General features: G+C 37.7%; 1 protein-coding gene across 6 annotated transcripts in view; it reads left to right on the top strand.

The window, feature by feature from the left end:
- Positions 1-21276, top strand: part of GDAP2 (ganglioside induced differentiation associated protein 2) — a 67017-nt gene that overhangs the window by 12894 nt on the left and 32847 nt on the right. For all 6 annotated transcript variants that reach the window (XR_012509201.1, XR_012509200.1, XM_074370278.1 and 3 more), the window contains 5 exons: positions 4656-4809; positions 5230-5318; positions 9448-9524; positions 15000-15159; positions 16731-16887. Coding sequence is in view for 4 of the 6 variants with exons in the window: in XM_074370278.1 (XP_074226379.1) it covers positions 4656-4809; positions 5230-5318; positions 9448-9524; positions 15000-15159; positions 16731-16887 (637 nt within the window). In the remaining 2 variants the exon portion in view is untranslated. The remainder of the gene's footprint in view (positions 1-4655; positions 4810-5229; positions 5319-9447; positions 9525-14999; positions 15160-16730; positions 16888-21276) is intronic.

The raw sequence follows: 21276 nt of genomic DNA, 5'->3' as shown, positions 1-21276 counted from the left end.
CTTGAGACAAATGTAAAGAAAGATACAACATGCCAAAACTTATGGGATGCAAAAAAAAAAAAATTCTAAGAGAAATTTATAGCTGTAAATACCTACATTAAGAGAAAAGAAAGATCTCAAACAATCTAATTTTTAAACTTCAATGAATTAGAAAAAAGAGCAGTGTAAGCCTATAGTTAGCAGAGGGAAGGAAATAACAAAGGTTAGAGCAAAAATAAAAGAAACAGAGACTAGAAAGACAATTAGAAAAAAGTGACAAAAATATTCTAAATGAAAGTGGAGATATTACAGCTAACACTGTAGAAAGACAAAGGATTGTAAGAGACTACTGTGAACAATTATATCCAACATATTGGATGACCTAGAAGAAATAGATAACTTCCAGCAAAGATGCAACCTACTAAACCTATTCAAGACTGAATCATGAAGAAACAGAAAGTCTGAACAGAACAAAGGAGTAAGGAGATTGAATCAGCAGTCAAAAACCTCCCAACAGAGCTAAGCCCAGGATCTGATGGCTTCCTTGGTGAATTCTGCATACATATAGAGAAGAATTAATACCAGTTCTTCTCAAACTCTGTCAAGAAATTGAAGAGGAGTGAACATTTCCAAACTAATTTTACAAGGCCAGCATAATCCTGGTACCAAAGCCAGATAAGGACACTACAAGAAAAGAAAAATATAGGCCTATATCCCTGATGAATGTAGATGCAAAAATTCTCAAGAGAGTAGTAGCAAACCAAATTCAACAGCACATTAAAGGGATCACACACCGTGATCAGGTGGGATTTATCATTGGGATGTAAGGAGTTCAACATATGCATCAATAAATATGATAAACTACATTAATAGAATGAAGAATGAAAATTATATAATCCTCTCAATAGGTGTAGAAAAAGCATTTGACAAAATTCAACCCATTTTTCACAGTAAAAACTCAATATATTCGGTACAGATGGAACATACTTCAACATCGCTAGAGCAGTTAGGCAAGAAAATGAAATAAAATCCATCCAAATCAGAAAAGTAAAATTCTTAGTTTGCAGATGATTGATCTTACATAGAAAAAAATGTCTTTGAAGACGCCATCAAAAATCTGTTAGAACTAATCAACAAATCTGGTAAAGTTGCAGGATACAAAATCAACGTGCAAAAATCAGTTGCATTTCTATACAGTAACAGTGAACTACCTGAAAATGAAATTATGGAAACAACTCCATTTATAATAGTATCAAAAAAAATAAAATTCTTAGTAATAAATTTAATAAGGAGATAAAAGATCTGTACACTGAAAACCGTAAAACATTAATGAAAGAAATTGAAGAAGACATAAGACATAAATAAATGGAAAGGTACCCTATGTTCACTGATAGAAAGAATAGTGTTAAAATATCCATGCTATTCAAAGCCAACGATCGATTGAATGGAATCCCTATTGAAATTCCAGGGGTATTTTCACAGAAATAGATAAAACAGTCCTGAAATTTATGTGGGACTACAGAAGGTCCCAGATAGCCAAAGCAAATGGAGAAAGAAGAGCACAGCTAGAAGCAACACTCTTCCTGATTTCTAACTATACTACAAAGCTATAATGAAATAGTACAGTGCTGGTGTGAAAACAGACACTTAGACAGATGGAATGAATTAAGAGCCCAGAAATAAACCCCTGCATATTCGGTCAGCAAATTGACAAGGGGGCCAAGAATACTCAGTGGGGAAAGGATTATCTTTTCAGCAAATGGTGTTGAAAAAACTGGATAGCCACATGGAGAAAAATGAAATTGCACCACCATCTTTTTCTTCTTTTTTTTTTATGGGGGAGGTTTTTGGAGTAGGGTGACTCCTGTCTTATACCACTCACAGAAGTTAATTTGAAATGCATTGAAGATTTAAACATAAGACACGAAACTGTAAAACTCCTAGAAGAAAAAACTCCCAGGGAGAAAGCTCCTTGAAATTGGTCCCAGCAATGATTTTTTTTTTTTTTTTGGATTTGACATGAAAAGCACAAGTAACAAAAGCAAAAATAAATAAGTGAGACTACATCAAACTAAAAAGCTTCTGTATAGCAGAAAAATCAACAGAAAGGAGGCATCTTACAGAATTAGAGAAAATATTTGCAAACTGTATATTTTCAAATATATCAGATATAAGGAGTTAATATCTGAAACATATAAGTGAACTCATACAACTTAAAGCAAAATGACTAATAATCTGGTGGGAAAATGGACAAAGGACCCAAATAGACATTTTTCCAAATAAGGCATACAGATGGCCAACAGGTACGTAATAAGATGCCCAATACTAATCATCAGGGAAATACAAATAAAAACTATAATGAAATATCACCTCACACCTGTTAGAATGGTTATTATTAAAAAGATGAGATTACATGCTGACAAAGATGAGGAGAAAAGGGAACCTTTGTGCACTTATGGTAAGAATGTAAATTGGGATAGCCATTATGGAAAACAGTATGGAAGTTCTTCAGAAATTTTGAAATTGAACTACTGTATGATCCAGAAGTTCCGCTTCTGGGTACGTATCCAAAAGAAATGAAATCATTATCTCAAAGAGATATCTGCACCCCAGCATTATTCACAATAGCCAAGACATGGGGACAACCCAAGTGTCTATTGACAGATGAATCAATAAAGAAAATGTAGGCTATTAAACTCACACACTTAAATACTGGGTAATATAGAACGTTCAAGCAGCAAAACTGCATATTATATATATATATATATATATATATATATATATATATATATATATATATATATATATATATATAAAATACATAATGTATATAATATGTGCACACATGTATTTTATACACACACACCACCACTACCACCACCATCAACAACACATTTTAATAGGATAGGAGTACCTACACGTTTTTTGCTTGCTCTGTTCTCTTACAAATAGTACTCTTTTTGCTATAATATTAAAACAGCTTTTGTGTTTTCTACTATGGATGTTAGAATTTGGAGAGAAATAAGTGAAATTGGGAAGCCCTAACTAATTTTTGATACTCAGGTATTCAGATTATCATTGCAGCAGTGCTCCTTAGCAAAGGTTGTAGCCAGAGATAAAAGACATGGTGGACAGAGTTATGGCTGCAGTGAACTTATTCCATGAATTTGTATTTATTTTACTGGGATTCAGAGTACTTTCAGGACTGTGTCTTAAATGTTTACAGTGATGCCAGGATTTGAGCTTTAGGTTAGAAAAAATCTAGGTTGGCTTGAACAAGTGAAAGATTGGAAAGCAATGTAGCAGTATTTAAGCAATATAGCAGAACATTGCGTGACTCCAGCCTCCAGAGTTCTGCGCTTTTATTAACAATTATTAAAAGAAAGGTGTGATTCCAAAAACCATGGTGTCCAGAACGCTTAAAATTCTGTTCTCTTTCTGACCTTTGTCCTGGGACATGTTCAGGAGTGATTCCGCAAACTGACTGCCAAATACATGTTTGCTTGCTTGCTTTGTTTCACGCCTCCCCCCTCCCCTGCCCGCCCCACTGTGAGTGGCTTTCCTCACTTCCTGGTGATTCTTGAGTGTCAGCTGTGATCAGGAGGGAGGAACTGAGAAGCTACTGGGAAGTTTTGTGTGCGTGGACACGGGTTATTACTTGGTGAATCTTGAGGCAGATGATGAGTAGGGATCTTGTTTTGATGGAGGAACATCCCTTATTTATCAGAATCTGTAGGTCCTTTGGTTTGAGCCTCTTAGTTTCCTAGAGAGGAATCTTCCAGGGGTATAAGCATGGATGTCTGTTTTGGAAGCCAGTTAGGAGCAGAGAGCTAGAACTATTACTGTTGAGTGTAGTACCTTAACTAAATCCCTTCTTTTCAGCTGTGCTTGGGGTTCTGGAGTCCAGAAACTCTCTAGTTCAGCATCTCCCAAGAATAAACCTTCCTGTGGCTGTGTTGGTAAAGAAGTCAGCACCTTGCTGTGCTGGCTCGGGGCAGGGTGGCTGCAGATTTGAGTGTTTTTATGCAAACTTTTAACTCAGCCTCCTCTTTTTAGTCCCACTTCACATCACAGCCTTTAGAAGTTCTTAGGACCTCCAATTTCTGAGCCTTTTTATTGTTCTGCAGTAATAATGACAACAACAATAATAGCTAATGCATATATGCACTTTGCATATATTAACGCGTTAATCCTGTGAAGTAAGCACCGCTGCAGTCCCCGTTATGTAGGGAATTGAGTCATGGCGAGGCCAAGCACTGGCCCAGAGTGTCATAGCAGGAACAGAGTGGACTCAGGATTTGAAGCAGAGCAGTCTCTCTTCAATCCAACACTGCCTTTCAGAACAGACTAGCTTGCTTCATAACGGTTACCCCATTTCTGCAAACAGTTAGGTTTCTCTGCTTTGCTAAGTCAGTTATTTCTAGTCCACTGACTGTTCGAAATTCTGATGATGCTTCCCTGCTTCACGTTCTCTCCCGTGCTCTTCGTCTCTGTTTTTATACCTATTGCATTGCTTCATTGTCATTTTGGGATCAGAGATAAATGTTGGTGTTCAATCCATATTTTTAACTGAGATTTCTCAGAGTTCTTATACTTTCTCAGTTTCATGCATTGTTTTGTTGAGTTTTTTTTTTTCCCGACACCTCCACAACTTATATATTCTCTGTTGTCCCCAGGTTGCCGGACAGGTGAAGCAAAATTGACGAAAGGATTCAACCTGGCTGCCCGGTTCATCATTCACACAGTGGGGCCTAAGTACAAGAGCCGCTATCGCACGGCCGCCGAGAGCTCCCTGTACAGCTGCTACAGAAACGTCCTTCAGCTGGCAAAGTACGGCTGGCGCGTCTCCTAGGCCCAGCGTGCCACTTGTGCTGAAAGGCCCTGGTTTTAAAAGGAAGCCTAGCTATAAAAGTCAAATTTTGAGAGGTTTAGATAATTTAGGAGGACCCTGAAGATAGAATTAATTGTCTTCTCAAACTTGGCAGAACAAAAGGAATGGTTTTGGGTGACTTGAGAATTGAACCTGTTTCCATTTTACCCAATTCCCATTTTACTCAAGAGTATATTTCCCCCACATGGTGCAGTTAAATTAGATATTAATATAATTATTAGATAGTACAATTGGGTTAATTATTCTAGTAGATTTGTTGTTGAAGGGACAGGGAAGGAGCAGTTAAGGTACATTTTTTTAATTAGTTATGTATTATAAATATTTTTAGTGTAATTTTTGTGTTTTCTGTTTGATTGCAGAGAGCAGTCAATGTCTTCTGTTGGATTCTGTGTCATCAATTCTGCAAAACGAGGTTATCCTTTAGAGGATGCCACACACATAGCACTTCGTAAGTAGTTTTGGAGGTACTGTACATAAATTGACATAGCACTTCGTTAGTAGGATTGGGGATGCTGTCCATAATGAGTTTTAAAAAGTTTTTTTTTTATCACTAGTTAGTTACAGCCAATGAAGATTTGTTGATTAGCTGATCATAGCACCCTGGAGGGAAGTTTGTATTGACAGGTTGTAGAATTCTTGGTTTACTTTCTAAGGTGATAGTTTTATCCATCTGAATGAAGGCTTAGAAGATCTGACTGTTGATGCAAAGGCTGAATGAAACCATCTCATTTGGGAGGGAAACTATACTAGATGATATTTAAGACCCTTTCTGTCTCTAGAATTTAAAGATGAAGTCTTATATCCACCAAAACTTTTTAAAGATGTTTGAATGTGTGAAATTATTATTATATAGTGTAGATTTAGGGTGAGGTCATGTTCAGTCTTAAATAGTCTTATTTAATAATTGGCTATGTTAAAAGATCCCTGTTGCTCAAGGATTTTGTAGTAAATTTATGTGTTTTATAGTTTACAGTTTATATAGATTATATTTACACCAAGATTCTTAAGAAACAGATCTTACCTTTTCATCTTTGTATTTCCAATGCTTCCATGTGACAAGAATGCTTTACATACGGTACTTGCTCAAGAAATATGTATTTTAAAAAGGAATAAAGAAATTACACTTTATTTCTTCAATAACCCTGTGTTTTAGTTAGTATGGTGTTATTTTACAAATAAAGAGGCTCAGAAATGTATCACATTCTCAGGGTGATGCAGACTGGGAACATATATCCAGGCCTCTGACTCCCAAGCCTTGTAACCTGTCTATTAGACTAGATAATTCACTGTGCTTGAGTTAGAACTCCTTCGGTAGGAAGCTGCTATGTTATAGCTAGTCTGTGTGTGTTCTAATGGTGCCTTATCAAAGCAAATTCCTGCCTTTATCTAGTTCTTCCTGGCAAGGCTTTTGGCAGGGCTCAACTTTCTCTGATTTCACCTCGCCTGTGCGCTGTCATCTCATAGCTTGAGCTAAACCTTCTTTGGATTAGAATTTAAAGAGGCAGAATCATTTTGTAGAGAAGTCTCTGGAAAGGGAGTCAGGAAGACTGGTTTTTGGTCCCAGTTTTACCAGTCTAACTCTAGTTCTGTGGCCCCAGATAAATCACTTGATAAAGTACCATAGAGATGTTAGCTTTGAGCAGGAATTATAGTAACAGCAGATAAAGATCAAAAGTAGGTATAAGGGACTTTGATGAGACAATTTCTAGCAATTTAATTAGCACAAAGGAAATGTATGGCTTAAAGATGAGCACGTTAACTTGTATTTTATAAGACCTGTTTGACTTATTACACTGTAAAGCTAATAACAAAACTATAACATCTCATTAAAAAATACACACACGAAAACACGCATAGACAGTTGTGCCCTTTGCTCACATACTTTCTGACCATCTGGGAAATAAATTACTTGTATGCTTTTGTAGCATATATGGGCCAAGAACAAGTCTAATGATGTGGCTCTAAGTCCTTAGTTCCAAAGCTTTCTTATGTATTAAACTATTTTTGACATTTTTTTCATTTAAAACATAAGTAGTATTTTCTTAAGCAATATATCAAGACCATTTATCTTTTTTTCTTAGTTCATGTGCAGTTCAGTTCTTCACCAGAAGAAGCCTAAACAAACATCTACATTGAAATAAATTTATCAGGTTATTTATTCATGCCGCAAAACTTTGAGTGACTAAGTAATTAGGCCTTGTGCCGTATAGAAGAGGATACAGTGGTGAGAAAAAAGACAACAGGATTGTTGTTGTGTTTCCAGGTTGGGAATTTTAACATCCCAGATGTCATTCTCTCAAGTTAAAGAGTTTTTACTAAAAGTGAGGTGCAGATGAAACTTTGGAAGGAGCAGTGTGGACTGAGCTGGGAGTTAGTCCTAAAACCTTGTAGCTGTAGTATCACTTCTTTTTTTCTTCATTTCGCAACATTGCTTTTCTGAATGAACTCTTGCTGCAGAGAGAATTCAATCTGGTTATCATTTGGCATCATATTTTGTCTTCCAGAGGAAATTCCACAGTTACATCCTGAGGAACTATTATGTGTGAACATTAAAACTTCGTGTCAGAGTAAATAGGATAGAAGAAAATCTTGTTTTGAAATTTTATTTTTTAAAAATGATTAAAGCAGAATAGAGGGGGAAATGAAAAATAAATTTGTCACCTAACAAAGAGAGAATCATGAAGATGTGTTCAGTCCTTCAACAAATAGGTCACCTCTGTTAGGTCCTTGAGATAACAGTAGTGAACAAGGCAGGCAATATGTCGATAACTAGAGACATAAAATGTTCATTTAGTTACTAGTTACTTTGAATGATTGCTTGCCATATTCCTAAGGTGTGCTAGGACCTGGTAGTGTTAATGTTAAGCTTCCTTGGCCTTCAGAAAGCTCCGTCTAGCTATAAAGTGCTATGAGAAGTTCACAAATGGAGGGCTATTCCAAAGATTGTAGGAGGAGCACAGGGGAGGATGGAGTTCTACTCAGAGGAGACGGCTTTTGACTGGGTCTTGAAAAATGAGTAGGAGTTCACTAAGAGAGGGTCATGGTAGATGAATAGTATTCTAGATAAAGGTAACCGTGCCGGCAGAGGTAGGGTAGTACAAAAGTAAGGGCCATGTTCTCAGTACGGTGAAGAAGCCAATGGCTAAAGCGTAAGATGTGTGGGAGGAAAATTAGAAATAGGAGTAGGAGGCAGAGGTGGAGGGGTGGTTAGTTGCCAGAGTGTGGAGAGCCGTGCTAGGGACTTTGAGTCTTAACCGATAAGCAGTGCAGAGCCATCAAAAAAGTGTTCAGTAAGGAGGGTGACATAAGATAACTCAGGCATCAGTGAGTATGTGGGCTTGGAAAAGAGAAATGAGAGTAGTTGAGAACGTATTGCCAAAGTCTTTGTAAGCAGTGAGCACCTGGGAGCAGCAGAAACACAGAAGCAATGGCTCTTAGAACTATCAGCAATAGAATTTAAAGGGCATGATAACCCATTGTAAATGCAGGATAAAGGAAGAAGTGAAGGAAGTATCAAAAAATTCAGGATTCTAGTTTAGGTGAGTGGTTGGATGTTGCTATGTAACTGAAAGAAGGAATACAGGTAAAGGAGCAGGTGTCGGGGGGAAGATGGCAGTCAGGTTTGGACGTGTTGAGTTTGAGGTCTGGGTTATCTGGGCAGATTTGCCCAGTAGGCAGTAAGGGATTCAGTTATTTTGTTCAGAAAAGAGAATATAAAGATTAGGGAGCCATTGGCATTTGGTGTAGTACCTAACCATCAAATTAGTGAGCTCCAGAGGAAAAAGAATATAAATTATAAATATGAATAAACACATGTGTGTATGTGTGTGTATTTATATATATATATTATGTATATATACACATATATATTATATATATATATATAAAATTTTAAATGTGGGGGCAACATTTTTAGAAGGTGGGTCTTGGGCATTTTAGAACTAAAGCTAGAGAGATCTCTAGTAAGTTAAGGACTGAGAAAAGGCCACTAGGTCTCATTGTTAGGAAGCTGATAGAGAAAGAATTAGGATAAAATAGAAATTAAGAAAAAATAATTCAGTTTTGGTTTGATGGGATCTTGACAGGGATAAAGGGCTGAGTAGGACATCTAATACTGTAACTGAATGAATGGAAAGACACTTGTGCTAGATCATTCTGGTCAGAGAGAGACCCCAGAGAATAAGAAGAGTATACTGAATAAAGGAGAATTGTCTGGAGTCATCATCTTCTTTGGCCAGGCACAGTTTACTGACAGTAAAGCAGTAAATAAAATAAAGCTCTTGCTGTTGTGGAGCTTTCATTCTAATGGATGGTGCCGGGAGGGCAAAGGGGATGTACAATAAACAGGAAAATCCACAAAACATCTAGAATAGTTGCTCTGTAGGAGAGCAGAGGAGGGGAAGGCTTTTAACTGGGGTAGTCTGGGCAGGCTTTACTGATAAGGTATCATTGGGCACAGACCTGAACGAAATGAGGAGTGATCCATTAAAAAAAATAAAACTTTCGAGAGTTTGATTTTTCTACACACACAAGTAATTTCTTATTTATTGAATAATCTTTCTATTGTTTTCCTTTAGGCACTGTAAGGAGATTCCTTGAAATTCATGGGGAGACTATTGAAAAAGTAGTATTTGCTGTCTCTGAACTTGAAGAGGTATTTTGCTGGTTATCTTGCATTGTTTAAATCTTATTTTAACTTCTAAGTGTTTGCCTTTGGGTCTTCATTATCTATTAACTGAATTGCCAGCAGGCAAATCCTAATTATCTATGTTTGTATTTGGCAGTGGGGTTTACCGTCATTTGTTGAAAAAGACTATATTAGAGACTAAAGACAGATTTTCCAAGGGAGGAGCAAATGACAGTAGTCATACAAGCATAAACACAGGCGTACAAGTAAGGAATAGCATAAAGAGTGTAGTGCACTGCATAAAATTTAAGGCTAGGAGTGGCAAAAATGAAAATTAGGCAGGACCACTCAAGTCCTGGTGCCTTGTGCTATGGAACTTAGACTTTATCAGTTATGCAGTGGGGAAACATAGAAGATCTTTAAGCAGGCAAATGATGTAGTCTGATTTCTACATTAGCTGTGTGGAGGGTGATTGCAAAGGAGAAAGACTGGTGACTCAGAGAGATGATCGGGGGTTCTAGTTCTCCAAGTGAGAAATGATCAGGCCTGAATAAGGGCACTAGTGGTGTTGAAATTTCACAGAATATTTAGTAAGTTCAGCTGGAGTTGGAAGTCATAAATATGGAGGGGAAAAGAAGGCGGCTAAGGATGACTTCTAGGTTTCTGGCTTGTGTGACTGAATAATGGTGCCACGAGTGAGATAGCAAGTAGAAAGGGGGAAAAGTTGTAGGGGAGAGAGGATGAAGACAAGTTCTCTTTTGAACATGTTGAATCATAGGGGAGCAGTGAATTCAGCAGATCAGCAGGCCATTGTTCATATTAGTCGAAAGCTGAGGAGTGAAGTGTGGGCTAGAGATTTGGACATTGTAGTGGAATAGGATAGCAGGTAAGATACCAAGATAAGATATCCTGCTCTCAGGGATTTGCAGGCTAATAGTTAGGTAGCCAGATAAACAAAGACCACCCTGTGGTGAGTGCTGTGCTGGGAGAGTACATCACAGTGCTGTGGCAGTACATCAGGGCTCCTGACCCAGACCCAGGGGACCAGAGGAAAATTCTTCACTCTCAGTATACCTGAAAAAAGTTGTCATCAACGTTTATCATCCAGGCCCAACAGACTTTTTAAAAAAATCATTTATGAATAATTTATTGAAGGATAAAAGGATAATGAAAAACAAGCTTAGAAGTATTTCAGTAAGAATTTAAACATAACAAACCTCTTTGTATTATGTAAATTTTGTTGCACAAACATCAAAAAAGATGAAAGAGTACTGTCACATCTTTTTAGTAAAATAATAGGTCCAGGTTCTTATTGCAAAATTCTGTAGTAAGTCCTTCCTGTGGTGACTAATTCAGAAGGTCGTATTTCCACTTTGTCCTTAGAAATATATTGTTGAGGGGAGGGTAGACCACGGGCTTAGTGTTCACGAGGTCCTGGGTTCAACCCCCAGTACCTTCTTTAAAAATAAATAAGTAAGTAAATAAGCAAACAAACAAACCTAATTACCTCCCCTCCAAAAAAATTATCTAGGATATTGTCATCTGAAGACTCAGTGTCTGAAATTTCACTTTATATGATCAGTCTTACTTCATCATTAGTAAAGTGGTGCCGTCTTTCTCTTTATATTCATTTTTGATTCCTTAATAATTCTGAAATGTCATCTTTGTTCAGTTGTATTCTCTTTGCTATTTTGGGCTGAAAATGAAAAATTCTGATTTCTCAAATCTTTCCAATGAGAGTTAAAAACAGGCTGCACATAAAAATAGAGATGCAACAGTTTTTAATAAAATATTAGCAAACTGAATTCAGCAACATGTAAAAGGATTATATGACATCACCAAGTGGGATTTATCCTAGGAATGTAAGATTGGTTCAACATACCAAAAGCAAATCAATATAATGCACCATATTGATAGAATGAATGATAAAACCACATGATCATCTCATTAGATGCAGAAACATTGGGCAAAAGCCAGCATCCTTTCATGATAAAAACACTCAGCAAACCAGGTACAGAAGGGAACCTCCTCAACCTGATAAAGAGCATGTATGGAAAACCCATAACTAACATTATACTTAATGGTGAAATGCTGAAATCTGTCTGCTTAAACTCAGAAACAAGACAAGGGTGTTCACTCTCACCAATTCTATTCAGTATTTTACTGGAGGTAAAACTGTCTCTATTCACAGGTACAAGATCTTGTATATAAAAAATCCTGCATTAGAAATTGACACAACATTGTAAACTGACTATACTTCAATAAAAATATACATATACAAAAAAAAGTCGTAAGAAGTCCACAAAAAAACTATTAGAACTAATAGAGTTCAGCAGCATTACAGGATGTAAGATCAGTATAAAAAATAGTGTTTCTACACACTAGCAAAGGATAATCTGATAATGAAATTAAGAAAATAGGTGCCTTTACAGTAGCATCAAAAAGAATCAAATATTTAAGACTAAACCAAAGAAGTATAAGGCTTATACACTGAAAACTACCAAATATCTTTGAAAGAAAATTTAAAAGACCTCAATAAAGAGAAAGATACTCTTTTTTTGGCTTGGAAGACTTAATGTTGTTAAGATAACAGTATTTCCCAAATATTTCTACAGATTCAGCAAAATTCCTGTCAAAATCCCAACTGACATTTTGATAGAAATTGACAGGTTGAATCCAAATTTCTCATGGATATGCAAGGGACCCAGTATGGTCAAAACAACCTGGAAAAAAAAAAAGAAAATCAGAGGATTTATACTTGACCTATTTTGAAACTTACTCGAAGTACAGCAATGAAGACTGTTTTTGCTGGCATGAGAATAAACATATGGATCAATGTGATAGAATTTTTGACAAGGCTGCCAAGACAATTCAATGGAGAAAGAGTGGTCTTATCAACGAATGGTATTGGAGCAACTGGATATCCCCACGCAGAAGAATGAAGTTGAACTCTTCAACCATGTAAAAGAAATAAGCTCATAGTTGATCTAGGACCTAAGTGTAAGAGCTAAAGCTACAAAACTGTTAGAAGAAAACATAGGTATAAATCTTCATGACCTTGCATTAGGCAATGGTTTCATATATATGACATCAAAAACAGAAGCAGCCAAAATAAAACTGGATAAATTGGTCACTCTTAGATTTCAACAGTAAAAAGACAACCCAATTTTAAAATGGGCAAAAGTTCGTATTTACCTAAAGGTGTTGAAAATTTATGTCCTCACAAACACCTCCAAAAGGATGTTTATAGCAGTTTTATTAATCTTTGCCAAAAGGGAAACAACTAAGATGTCCTAAGTATGGATAAATAAACTGTGATACATCCAGACAATGGAATATTATTCAACACTAAAAAGAAATGAAGCTATCAAGCCATAAAAAGATATAGAAGGACCTTAAGTGCATATTAGTAAGTGAAAAAAGCCAATCTGAAAGAGCTGCATCCTGTATGATTCTAACTCTGTGACATTCCACAAAAGGCAAAATTATGAAGACATTAAAAAGATCAGAGGTTGGAGGTGGTAGGGAGCAGTGAATAGAGCACAGAGGATTGTTAGGGCAGTGAAAGTGCTCTGTATGGTACTATAATGATGGATACCAGTCATTGTACATTTGTGCAGACCTGTAGAATGTACAACACCAAGAGTGAATCCTAATAGAAACTATGGGTAACTAGATGTGTCAGTGTAGGTTTGTCAGTTGTAACAAAGGTACCACTCCGGTGGGGGTTGTTGATAGTAAGGCTATGCATCTGTGGGGGCTCTGGGGATCTGTGAAGTCTCTGTACCTTTTTCCCAGTTTTGTTGTGAATCTTAAACTGCTATTTTTAAAAAAAGTCTTAAAAAATGGGCAAAAATTTTGAACAGACTTTCTTCAGAAAAGACATAAGCACGGGAAAAAGATGCTTCATCACATTAAACATTAGGGAAATGCAAATCAAAATCACGAGATACAAATTCACACCCACTAGTGTGTAATTACACAGACAGGCAGTAACAGGAGTTGGTGAGGGTGTCGAGATCAGAACCCTCACACATAGCCAGTGAGAATGGAAAATTGTGCAGTTGCTTTGGAAAACAGCCTGGCAGTTCCTCCAAAATTAAACAGAGATTCCACTCTTAGGTATATACCGAATACAGTTGAAAACATGTGTTCACATAAACACTTCTCACAAATATTCATATCAGCATTATTCATAATAGCCAAAAAGTGGAAACAACCTAAATGTTGTCAGCTGATGGACTAATACACAAAATGTGGTATACGCATACAGTGGAATGTTATTAACCTGTTAAAAAGAAGAAATACTGATACATTGTACAGGATGGGTGAACCTTGGAAATGTTATGCTAAGAGAAAGAAGCTAAACACAAAAGACTATATACTGTATTTTATTTTCATGAAATGCCCGGAATAGGCAAATCCATACAGACAGAAAGGTTGGTGGTTACCAGGAGCTGGGGGAGGGAGGGATGGAGAATGACTTAGCTAATGAGTTTAGATTTTCTTTTTGAGATGATGGAATATTCTGGAATTAGATAGTGGTGTTGATTCCACAATTTTGTGACTATACTAAAAACCACTGAATTGTATACTTTACAAGAGTGAACTTTATGGTCTGTGAATTGAATCTCAATTTTTTAAAAAGGTTGCAAAGATAGTGTCCCAGTCTTATATGCCTTACATATTTATATACATGAAAGATGACACAGTGTTGCACGTGACACAGTAAGAAAACTGATGGAAATGATTTCTGGAATGATTTCATTGTCCTTCTAACCAAGTCCATCATTCATCTAGTTTCTTAGTATTCTGTTTTAGTCTTTTTTAGTATAGTTGGAGATAATTGATGAGTAATGATAAAATAATTCTAGGATGATGGAAAAGCAAAATGCTTCAAGATACAGGAAAAATAAGAGCACTAAATGTCTATGATGTATCATGGCTTTAGGAATGGGTCCAATGGACCAGCCTATATGGAAACTACAAGATAGAATGAGTTTTATTCTAATTTTTAAAAAATAAGATATGCCTTTGTTATTTGGGAAACCTCTAAGAAAGAATAAAAGTCATGAGACAGCAATCCTTCACAAAGGGTTAAGAACTTTTTTTTTTTTTAATCTCAAAAAACTAAACTGGGTCAGATGGATGGCACACTGAGGATTAAGGAAGTAGCACCTGAGCTGAATCTTGAGAGACCAGTATCATCAGTGAGGTGAAGGGAGGGGATGGGGACAGCGGAGCAGGACTTACGCATTCCAGGTTCAGTGACCTGGAACTGCCAGGATGGGAGATTATGTTAACTTGACTGACCAGTAATATCCTGATCCTTAAGGAGAACTGATTGAGGGTCCCAGGCAGCGTCTGCTCTGAGCCTGGAAGTGGTAAGGTCTTCTTTCTTGATGGAGTCTGTCTTCACAGCCTGGAACAGTACTGAGCGCTGCTGCCGCCTGCTTCATTACTTCCTTATTTCTCACAGAATGTTTGGCTTTTCTCGCACAGGCTACTTACCGGAAGCTGCTACCTCTGTACTTCCCAAGGTCGTTGAAGGAGGAGAGTCACTCGTTGCCATACCTACCTGCAGATATTGGAAACGCAGAAGGGGAGCCTGTGGTACCTGAACGGCAGATTAGAATAAGTGAGAAACCTGGTGCCCCGGAGGGTGAGTTCTCCTTTTCTTAATTTCCCTCTTGAGGAAGCCAAGGGACTGATAAACACCAACCACCAAAGGAGTAGGAAGTTCAGCCTGACCTCTGGGATGCTCTCTATTAATGAACACCTTTAGATGAGCATCAAGTTAAAACCTGCGGAGGGCTACGCGTCTCCTTTTTATCACCAGTACTCAGATTTAAATTAAATGCAGGGAATGATAAATGATTTAGCATCTGAAAATGTCTGTGAACCAAGCTTTGCTGGAGAGGGGCACAGGTACTTTTCGGGAGCCTCCAGTGGGGATAGTGCACCCTTGAAATGTGCTCAGCATCCTTTGGAAATCCTCACAGTTGTGACCCCCACAACAGAATGTAATTTTTCCTACATGGATAAAATATATTTTGGATGACAAGGAGTGATGAAAAGCAAGACCAGTTGCGATGGCAGTGCTGGGCAGTGGGTGAGACTAACTCATTAGCCAAAGGTTCCCCTCTGTCCAGCGCTCTCAAAGAGAGCTTGATTTGCATCTATGTCTCGAAAGATATCATTGCCTCATAGATAGAAGCTCTGTTAGGATATTGCATCTGTTCAAATAGATGTAAAATCAGCTTTGCTTGAGGGAGTACAGATTCATTTATGGGTATTTTTTAAAAGCAGACTCATCAAAGCTCTTGCCTGTCACAGTTTAAGGAGCAGTGACATGGATGTGAGGAAGTCCCAGCTGGGTGGCCCACTAGGCAGGGCTTCAGGTGGCGGCATTGCCTTGGGAAACTCCTCATGGTTCAAGGGTTTTGTTTGTTTGGTTTTCTTTCTTTAAAAAAATTTTTTTTTGGTTTGTTTTAAACAGATCTGGTAAGGCAGTGGGGAAAACACAAAGAGATGATCCATTCCCAAGGGACTGGTTTCCGCTAGCCAAACGTAGAGTGAATTTCATATGGATCAATCAGAAAGCCAACGTTAAGTTGTATTGAGAACTGTAACTCATATGGACCAGAATGATTATGTAGGCATGACCAGCATAGAAAATCGGAATGCTAACTTACAATCAAAACATATTTTAGTGAATGTGGATCATTCTCTGCCCTGCTGGTCCACCCATCTTTCTTCGGGGGTTACCTGACAAAAGGACTGAAGGTTATGTGCCAACCAATCAAGTGCTCACTCCTTAAAGACTTCTGGATATATGATCCCAAACATGATTTTTCTTTATAATTCTCTTTCATTGGATGCTGTGCTGTAATCCGTCTCTTTAAACCCACCTTCAGTATAATTGCTTCTATCTTTTTGTTTATGATTATATTCTGTTCTTTCCTTTCTAAGATTACACCTAGGTCACCTTGATTTGATTTCATGTTTTCCTAAAACTTCCATTGCACATGGACAGGTGGTTTCTCTCATTATTTCAGTTCTTCAAATGCCCAAATCCGATTTCAGTTTTCTGTGCTCAAAAAAATAACCTTAATCCCAGTTTTTTGCACTTTTGTGCCGTCACTCATCCCTGTTGCAGCATTCACAGTCTGTTTGTAGCGTTTCCTGTCAAGCTTTGCCATAAGCTCTCTATTGATAGCATTTTTGTTACAGACAACCAAGAAGAGGAGGATGAAGGCTTGGGAGTTGATCTGTCTTTCATTGGCTCTCATGCTTTTGCTCGAATGGAAGGAGATATCGATAAGCAAAGAAGACTGATCCTTCAAGGACAGTTATCAGAGGCAGCCCTGCAGAAGCAGCATCAAAGAAAGTAAGGCAGACCCCTTTGCACTGACAGACACATAAAGACACGAGATACAGAAAAGGGCCTACCTCTGCTAGATGATCTACGTGTAATGTGTTCTCATTTATTCTTCATGATGGTCCAGGAAGGAGGACCTTATCCCCACATTGCAGATGCAGAAATTCAGTTAATTTATCAGTGGTCACAGTTAACATGTGGCGAAGTCGGTATTCAGATGCTTATCTGATTTCAGAGCCCCTACTCTTTCCACTACAATTGCAGTGCCTCTGGGTTGAGGTTATGTTCGAAAAGCAGAAAGTAGGGAAAGGGAAGAGCCGAGTTACAAAGTTTTCACTTAGCTTTACTGTGTTTGTAATTAAAGCATGATCTACGGTTTTATGAACTTTAAAAGAGCTCTATTTCTTCCTGATGTGTCCCAAGGACCTTATAAAGTCACTCCGTTTCTTTTAGGTGTTTTCTAAAGCAATTCTGAATAAATCTTTTTTGAAATATAAAGAAAAGCAGCTGTTGTACTTCTGGGTAAGCTTGTCCAAGGAGTAACAAACAGTCCAGAAAGCTAGCTGCTTTTCAAAACAATTTAAAGGAAAGGAAAAATCATAAAGTGTAACTGGTTAATATTCATTATCTTATAGGGTTGTTTGGAGGGGTAACATCTCCTAAGGTTGTTGTGAATGTTAAATAAGATAATATAATGAGCTTAGCACAGCATCTGGTACTTAACAAGCTCTTTAAATTGGTCACCACTGTTTTCTTTAATTCTGAGCAAATTATGGTCTGTTTTTCCTTTGAGCCTTGGTACTTCTTCCGTTTGACTGGAGTACTCTCATCCTTCAATTCCTACTAATTCTGTAGGTGTCAGATCAGAAGTGATTGCCTCTGGAGACTTGTCTCTCTGGAGATAAGCTGGAATAGATGGAATAGAGTCTGGGATCGATTCCTCCTCCTGTATGCTTTTTCTTACACCCTGTACTTAACCAAAGCACAGCCTAGCATTTATCACATTGTACTGTAATGATGTGCGGCGGTTGTCAGTCTCCATCTATATACTGGGAATTGGACTAGATGATCTCGGAGTCTCTTACAGAATTAGAATTTTGTTTCTCCTGAGTCCCTCTTCTTCACTTCCTTCTTTTATTTTTATAAACAAAAGCAAATTAGCCACTAGGGGGCACCAATGAACAGTTTTTCCAAAGGCAAGCACAAGCAAATGATTTGTTTCAGTGGTTTCTAAACTTGGCCATGTGTAAGAATCATCTGGCAAACATTTTTTTTAAACACAGTGACTGGGCTTCCCCTCCCATGACTGGGACTTTGGCAACTAATACATTTTAAGACTTTTTCACATCATGATTCATGCGCTGCTAGGTTTAGGTATCTCTCTTCAACTAGGGAGGGCAGTGGTTCTCAAACTGTTTGGTCTCAGGTCCCCTTTGCATGCTTAAAAATTACGGACAGTGCCAAAGAGCTTTTGTTTTTACATGGCTCATACCTACCAATATTTATCATATGATAAATTATTTATTAATTCATTTAAAAATAGCCCATTATGTTTTCATGAAAAATTGCCATTTTTTAGATTAGTGAGAAATGGCACTGTTTTACATTTTTGCAGATATTTTAATGTTTGACTTAATAGAACACAGCTGGATTCTCATATCAGCATTCAAAATGTTGCAATATGTTGTTTTGGGTAAACTATATGAAGAAAATCTGACCTCACACAGTCACATAATTGGAAAAGTGAGGAGTATTTTATGGCCTTTTCAAGTACTTGGGGATATTCTTTGATATTATACCATAACTTAATAAGTGGTAGTTTTATAATGTGCAGTTGTAATATGGAATCTCAAACCATATCTATGAATTTTTGTGGTGTTCTACCCTGCCCTTCGAGTGTATTTTATAATAGGAATTAATAGCATGATTTTATAACATGATGCATTGGTCTTCTGGAAAATCCTGACTCACTGAATTATTCAGGTGTTCCAAATATTGACACATTATGTTACACAATATCAAAAAATTATATTTGACCACTGATCTCATCAGAAAGGTCCTTAAGTATTATAAACTTCTTAGCTTCTGGTGATGGATACAAATTTTCCAAAATTATATATAGCTTTTTAAAGCTCAAGTTTTATCATTGATAACAAATGCTGTTGATTGTTTCCTTGAAATGACAGGGTCACTTTATTTATTTTTGAGAAAACTTCTGCCAAATACTCATACTGAATAATCACAACTTGTCTGCCAGTCATTAGTTGAAGAAAAACGGGGTGTTGCATGAAAAGAAGCAGCTAGTGCAGCCTGCAAGTCAGACATGTAATGCTTTCCTTCAAGACAGCCTCGTGCTTCAGTCTGCAGAAGAGTTTTGTGTGGTCTTCCCATTTTGTGATGGGTTACTTTTAAAAAGATGTATTCCCAAGGGTTGATTTAATAAAATTAATAATTTTTACTTCCTCATCAGAGATGTTCCTAACTAAAACTGGCTTTTATTTCTTCTGTGAGCATTCTGACGAGGAAGAACACAGTGGCCACCAGCACAGCCTGTGCATCCACCTTGATTCGTGCTACGGCAGTAGTTGTTTCACCCGACTGTTGTTTTTGCACCATCAGTGCAAACTTCAACACAGTGAAAAAGCAAACGAGGTTTCGGTATTGTTATGAAAATAATTTTGACCTTGCACATCCCCTGAAATAGTCGTGGGACTGTGGACCACACTTTGAGAGCCACTGGTCCGTGGTCTGTCAGCAGTGCTTTATTGTTGAAAGGAATTGTAGTAATCATCTGATAGAGCTTTCTGAAGTGGTCTGTGCAGTCTGTAAGGATTAGCATCACCGGAGATGCTTGCTAAGATTCATAGGCCCCACACCGTACTTCCTGAGTCAGACGCTGTATGGGAAGGGCTCAGGAATCTGCCTTCTAAGGTTTCTTAGGTGATTCTTTTGTACCTGATCTGGTCTGATCCCTTTAATTTACAGAAGGGTGAATTGATCCCCAAGAGTGGCTTGCCCAGAGTTACAGCTAATTGAGGAAGAGCCTTCAAGGTGGCCACCGCAGCAGCTCATCTTCCTTCTCTACCACTGCCTTCAGCCCACCCACACAACTCAACTTCAGAGAAGCTGGGAAAGGACCAGACGAGTTTTGTATTCGTATACAGGAGCTACACTGTTGTCATATTTCTCAAATCAGTTCCCTGGTTCTCTCTTTATCTCTCTTGTCTCTCTCTTCCTCTCCCCTTCTCTCTGTCTCTCCCCCCCACACACACACACGTGTACACACACACACACACATGCCTTTTTCATTGCTCCATGAGTGATACAGATAAAATGGAATTTTTTACGTGTATGTTTGGACTGGATACTTGTATGTCTGTGTCTCTCTGTCTCCTTTTAATAAGGAGATTTGTTTTAGTTAATAATGACTAATTCAAGCCACTATTAGAATGAAGCTATATTCACTGAGTCCATGCTTTCTGGAAAAGGGTCCTCAGTAAAGGGATAGGTTCTAGGAAGGAATGTGAGTACAGTGTGTCCTTCTCGTTGGTAGAAGGCCATGATCTTGAGATTCAAATGAGTCACACAGTTGACAGTTTCCATTCAGTTCAAGAAACGTTGGATATTTACTCTGTACAGGATAATATTCTAGAACTGAAATATACAGGTAAATAAGGTGGTCCCTCTTGACTGGCACTTCATGAGTGAGCCGCACTGCCTTCACATGTCAGGGTGGATTTCTGTACGGTGTGCTCTGGTTGTCGTGCACATCCAGCCAACACATAGCTGCAGGCTTGAGGGAGAGCACAGCCTGTCACTCCCCAAGCCTGAACCAAGAAACAGAGGCTTCGTACCTCTACCACTAAGTTCCCTTGAGGGATGAGTTACATCTGAAACAAAAGATTGTCAGATTACTTCAGAGTAATAACAGCAGGTCAAAAGTGTGGCCCGGGGAACCTAGACCCTTTCAGGGAGCCTGTGAAGCCAAAATTATTTTTATAATCTTACTAAGACTTATTTGCCCTTTTTATTCTCATTCTCACATTGTTCAGTGGAGTTTTCCAGAGACTGCTTCACGTGTGATATTGCAGTAGGTTAAATACAGACTAGATGTGAGAATCTAGTGGAAATTAAAGAGATTTGCAGAAATGTAATAGTGTAACTCTTCTCCCTCAATATAGCTTTGTTAATGAAAAGTTATTTATGTCACATAATAGATTTTCATTGTTTCCAAATTGATATTAAAAAATTTTTTTCTGTTTATTCCTAATGTGGTAAATATTGGTAGGTATGATTGACATAAACATAAACAGAGACTCAAAAGTTTGAGAACTGATGACTGATTGGGAGTTTACTATAACTGAGCTGTAAGTCATCTGCTTACATACATACATCTGC

The sequence above is a fragment of the Camelus bactrianus genome, chromosome 9 (genome assembly GCF_048773025.1).
Source record: "Camelus bactrianus isolate YW-2024 breed Bactrian camel chromosome 9, ASM4877302v1, whole genome shotgun sequence".
In the NCBI taxonomy this organism is placed as follows: domain Eukaryota; kingdom Metazoa; phylum Chordata; class Mammalia; order Artiodactyla; family Camelidae; genus Camelus; species Camelus bactrianus.
This window is presented reverse-complemented; position numbering and strand designations above follow the sequence as displayed.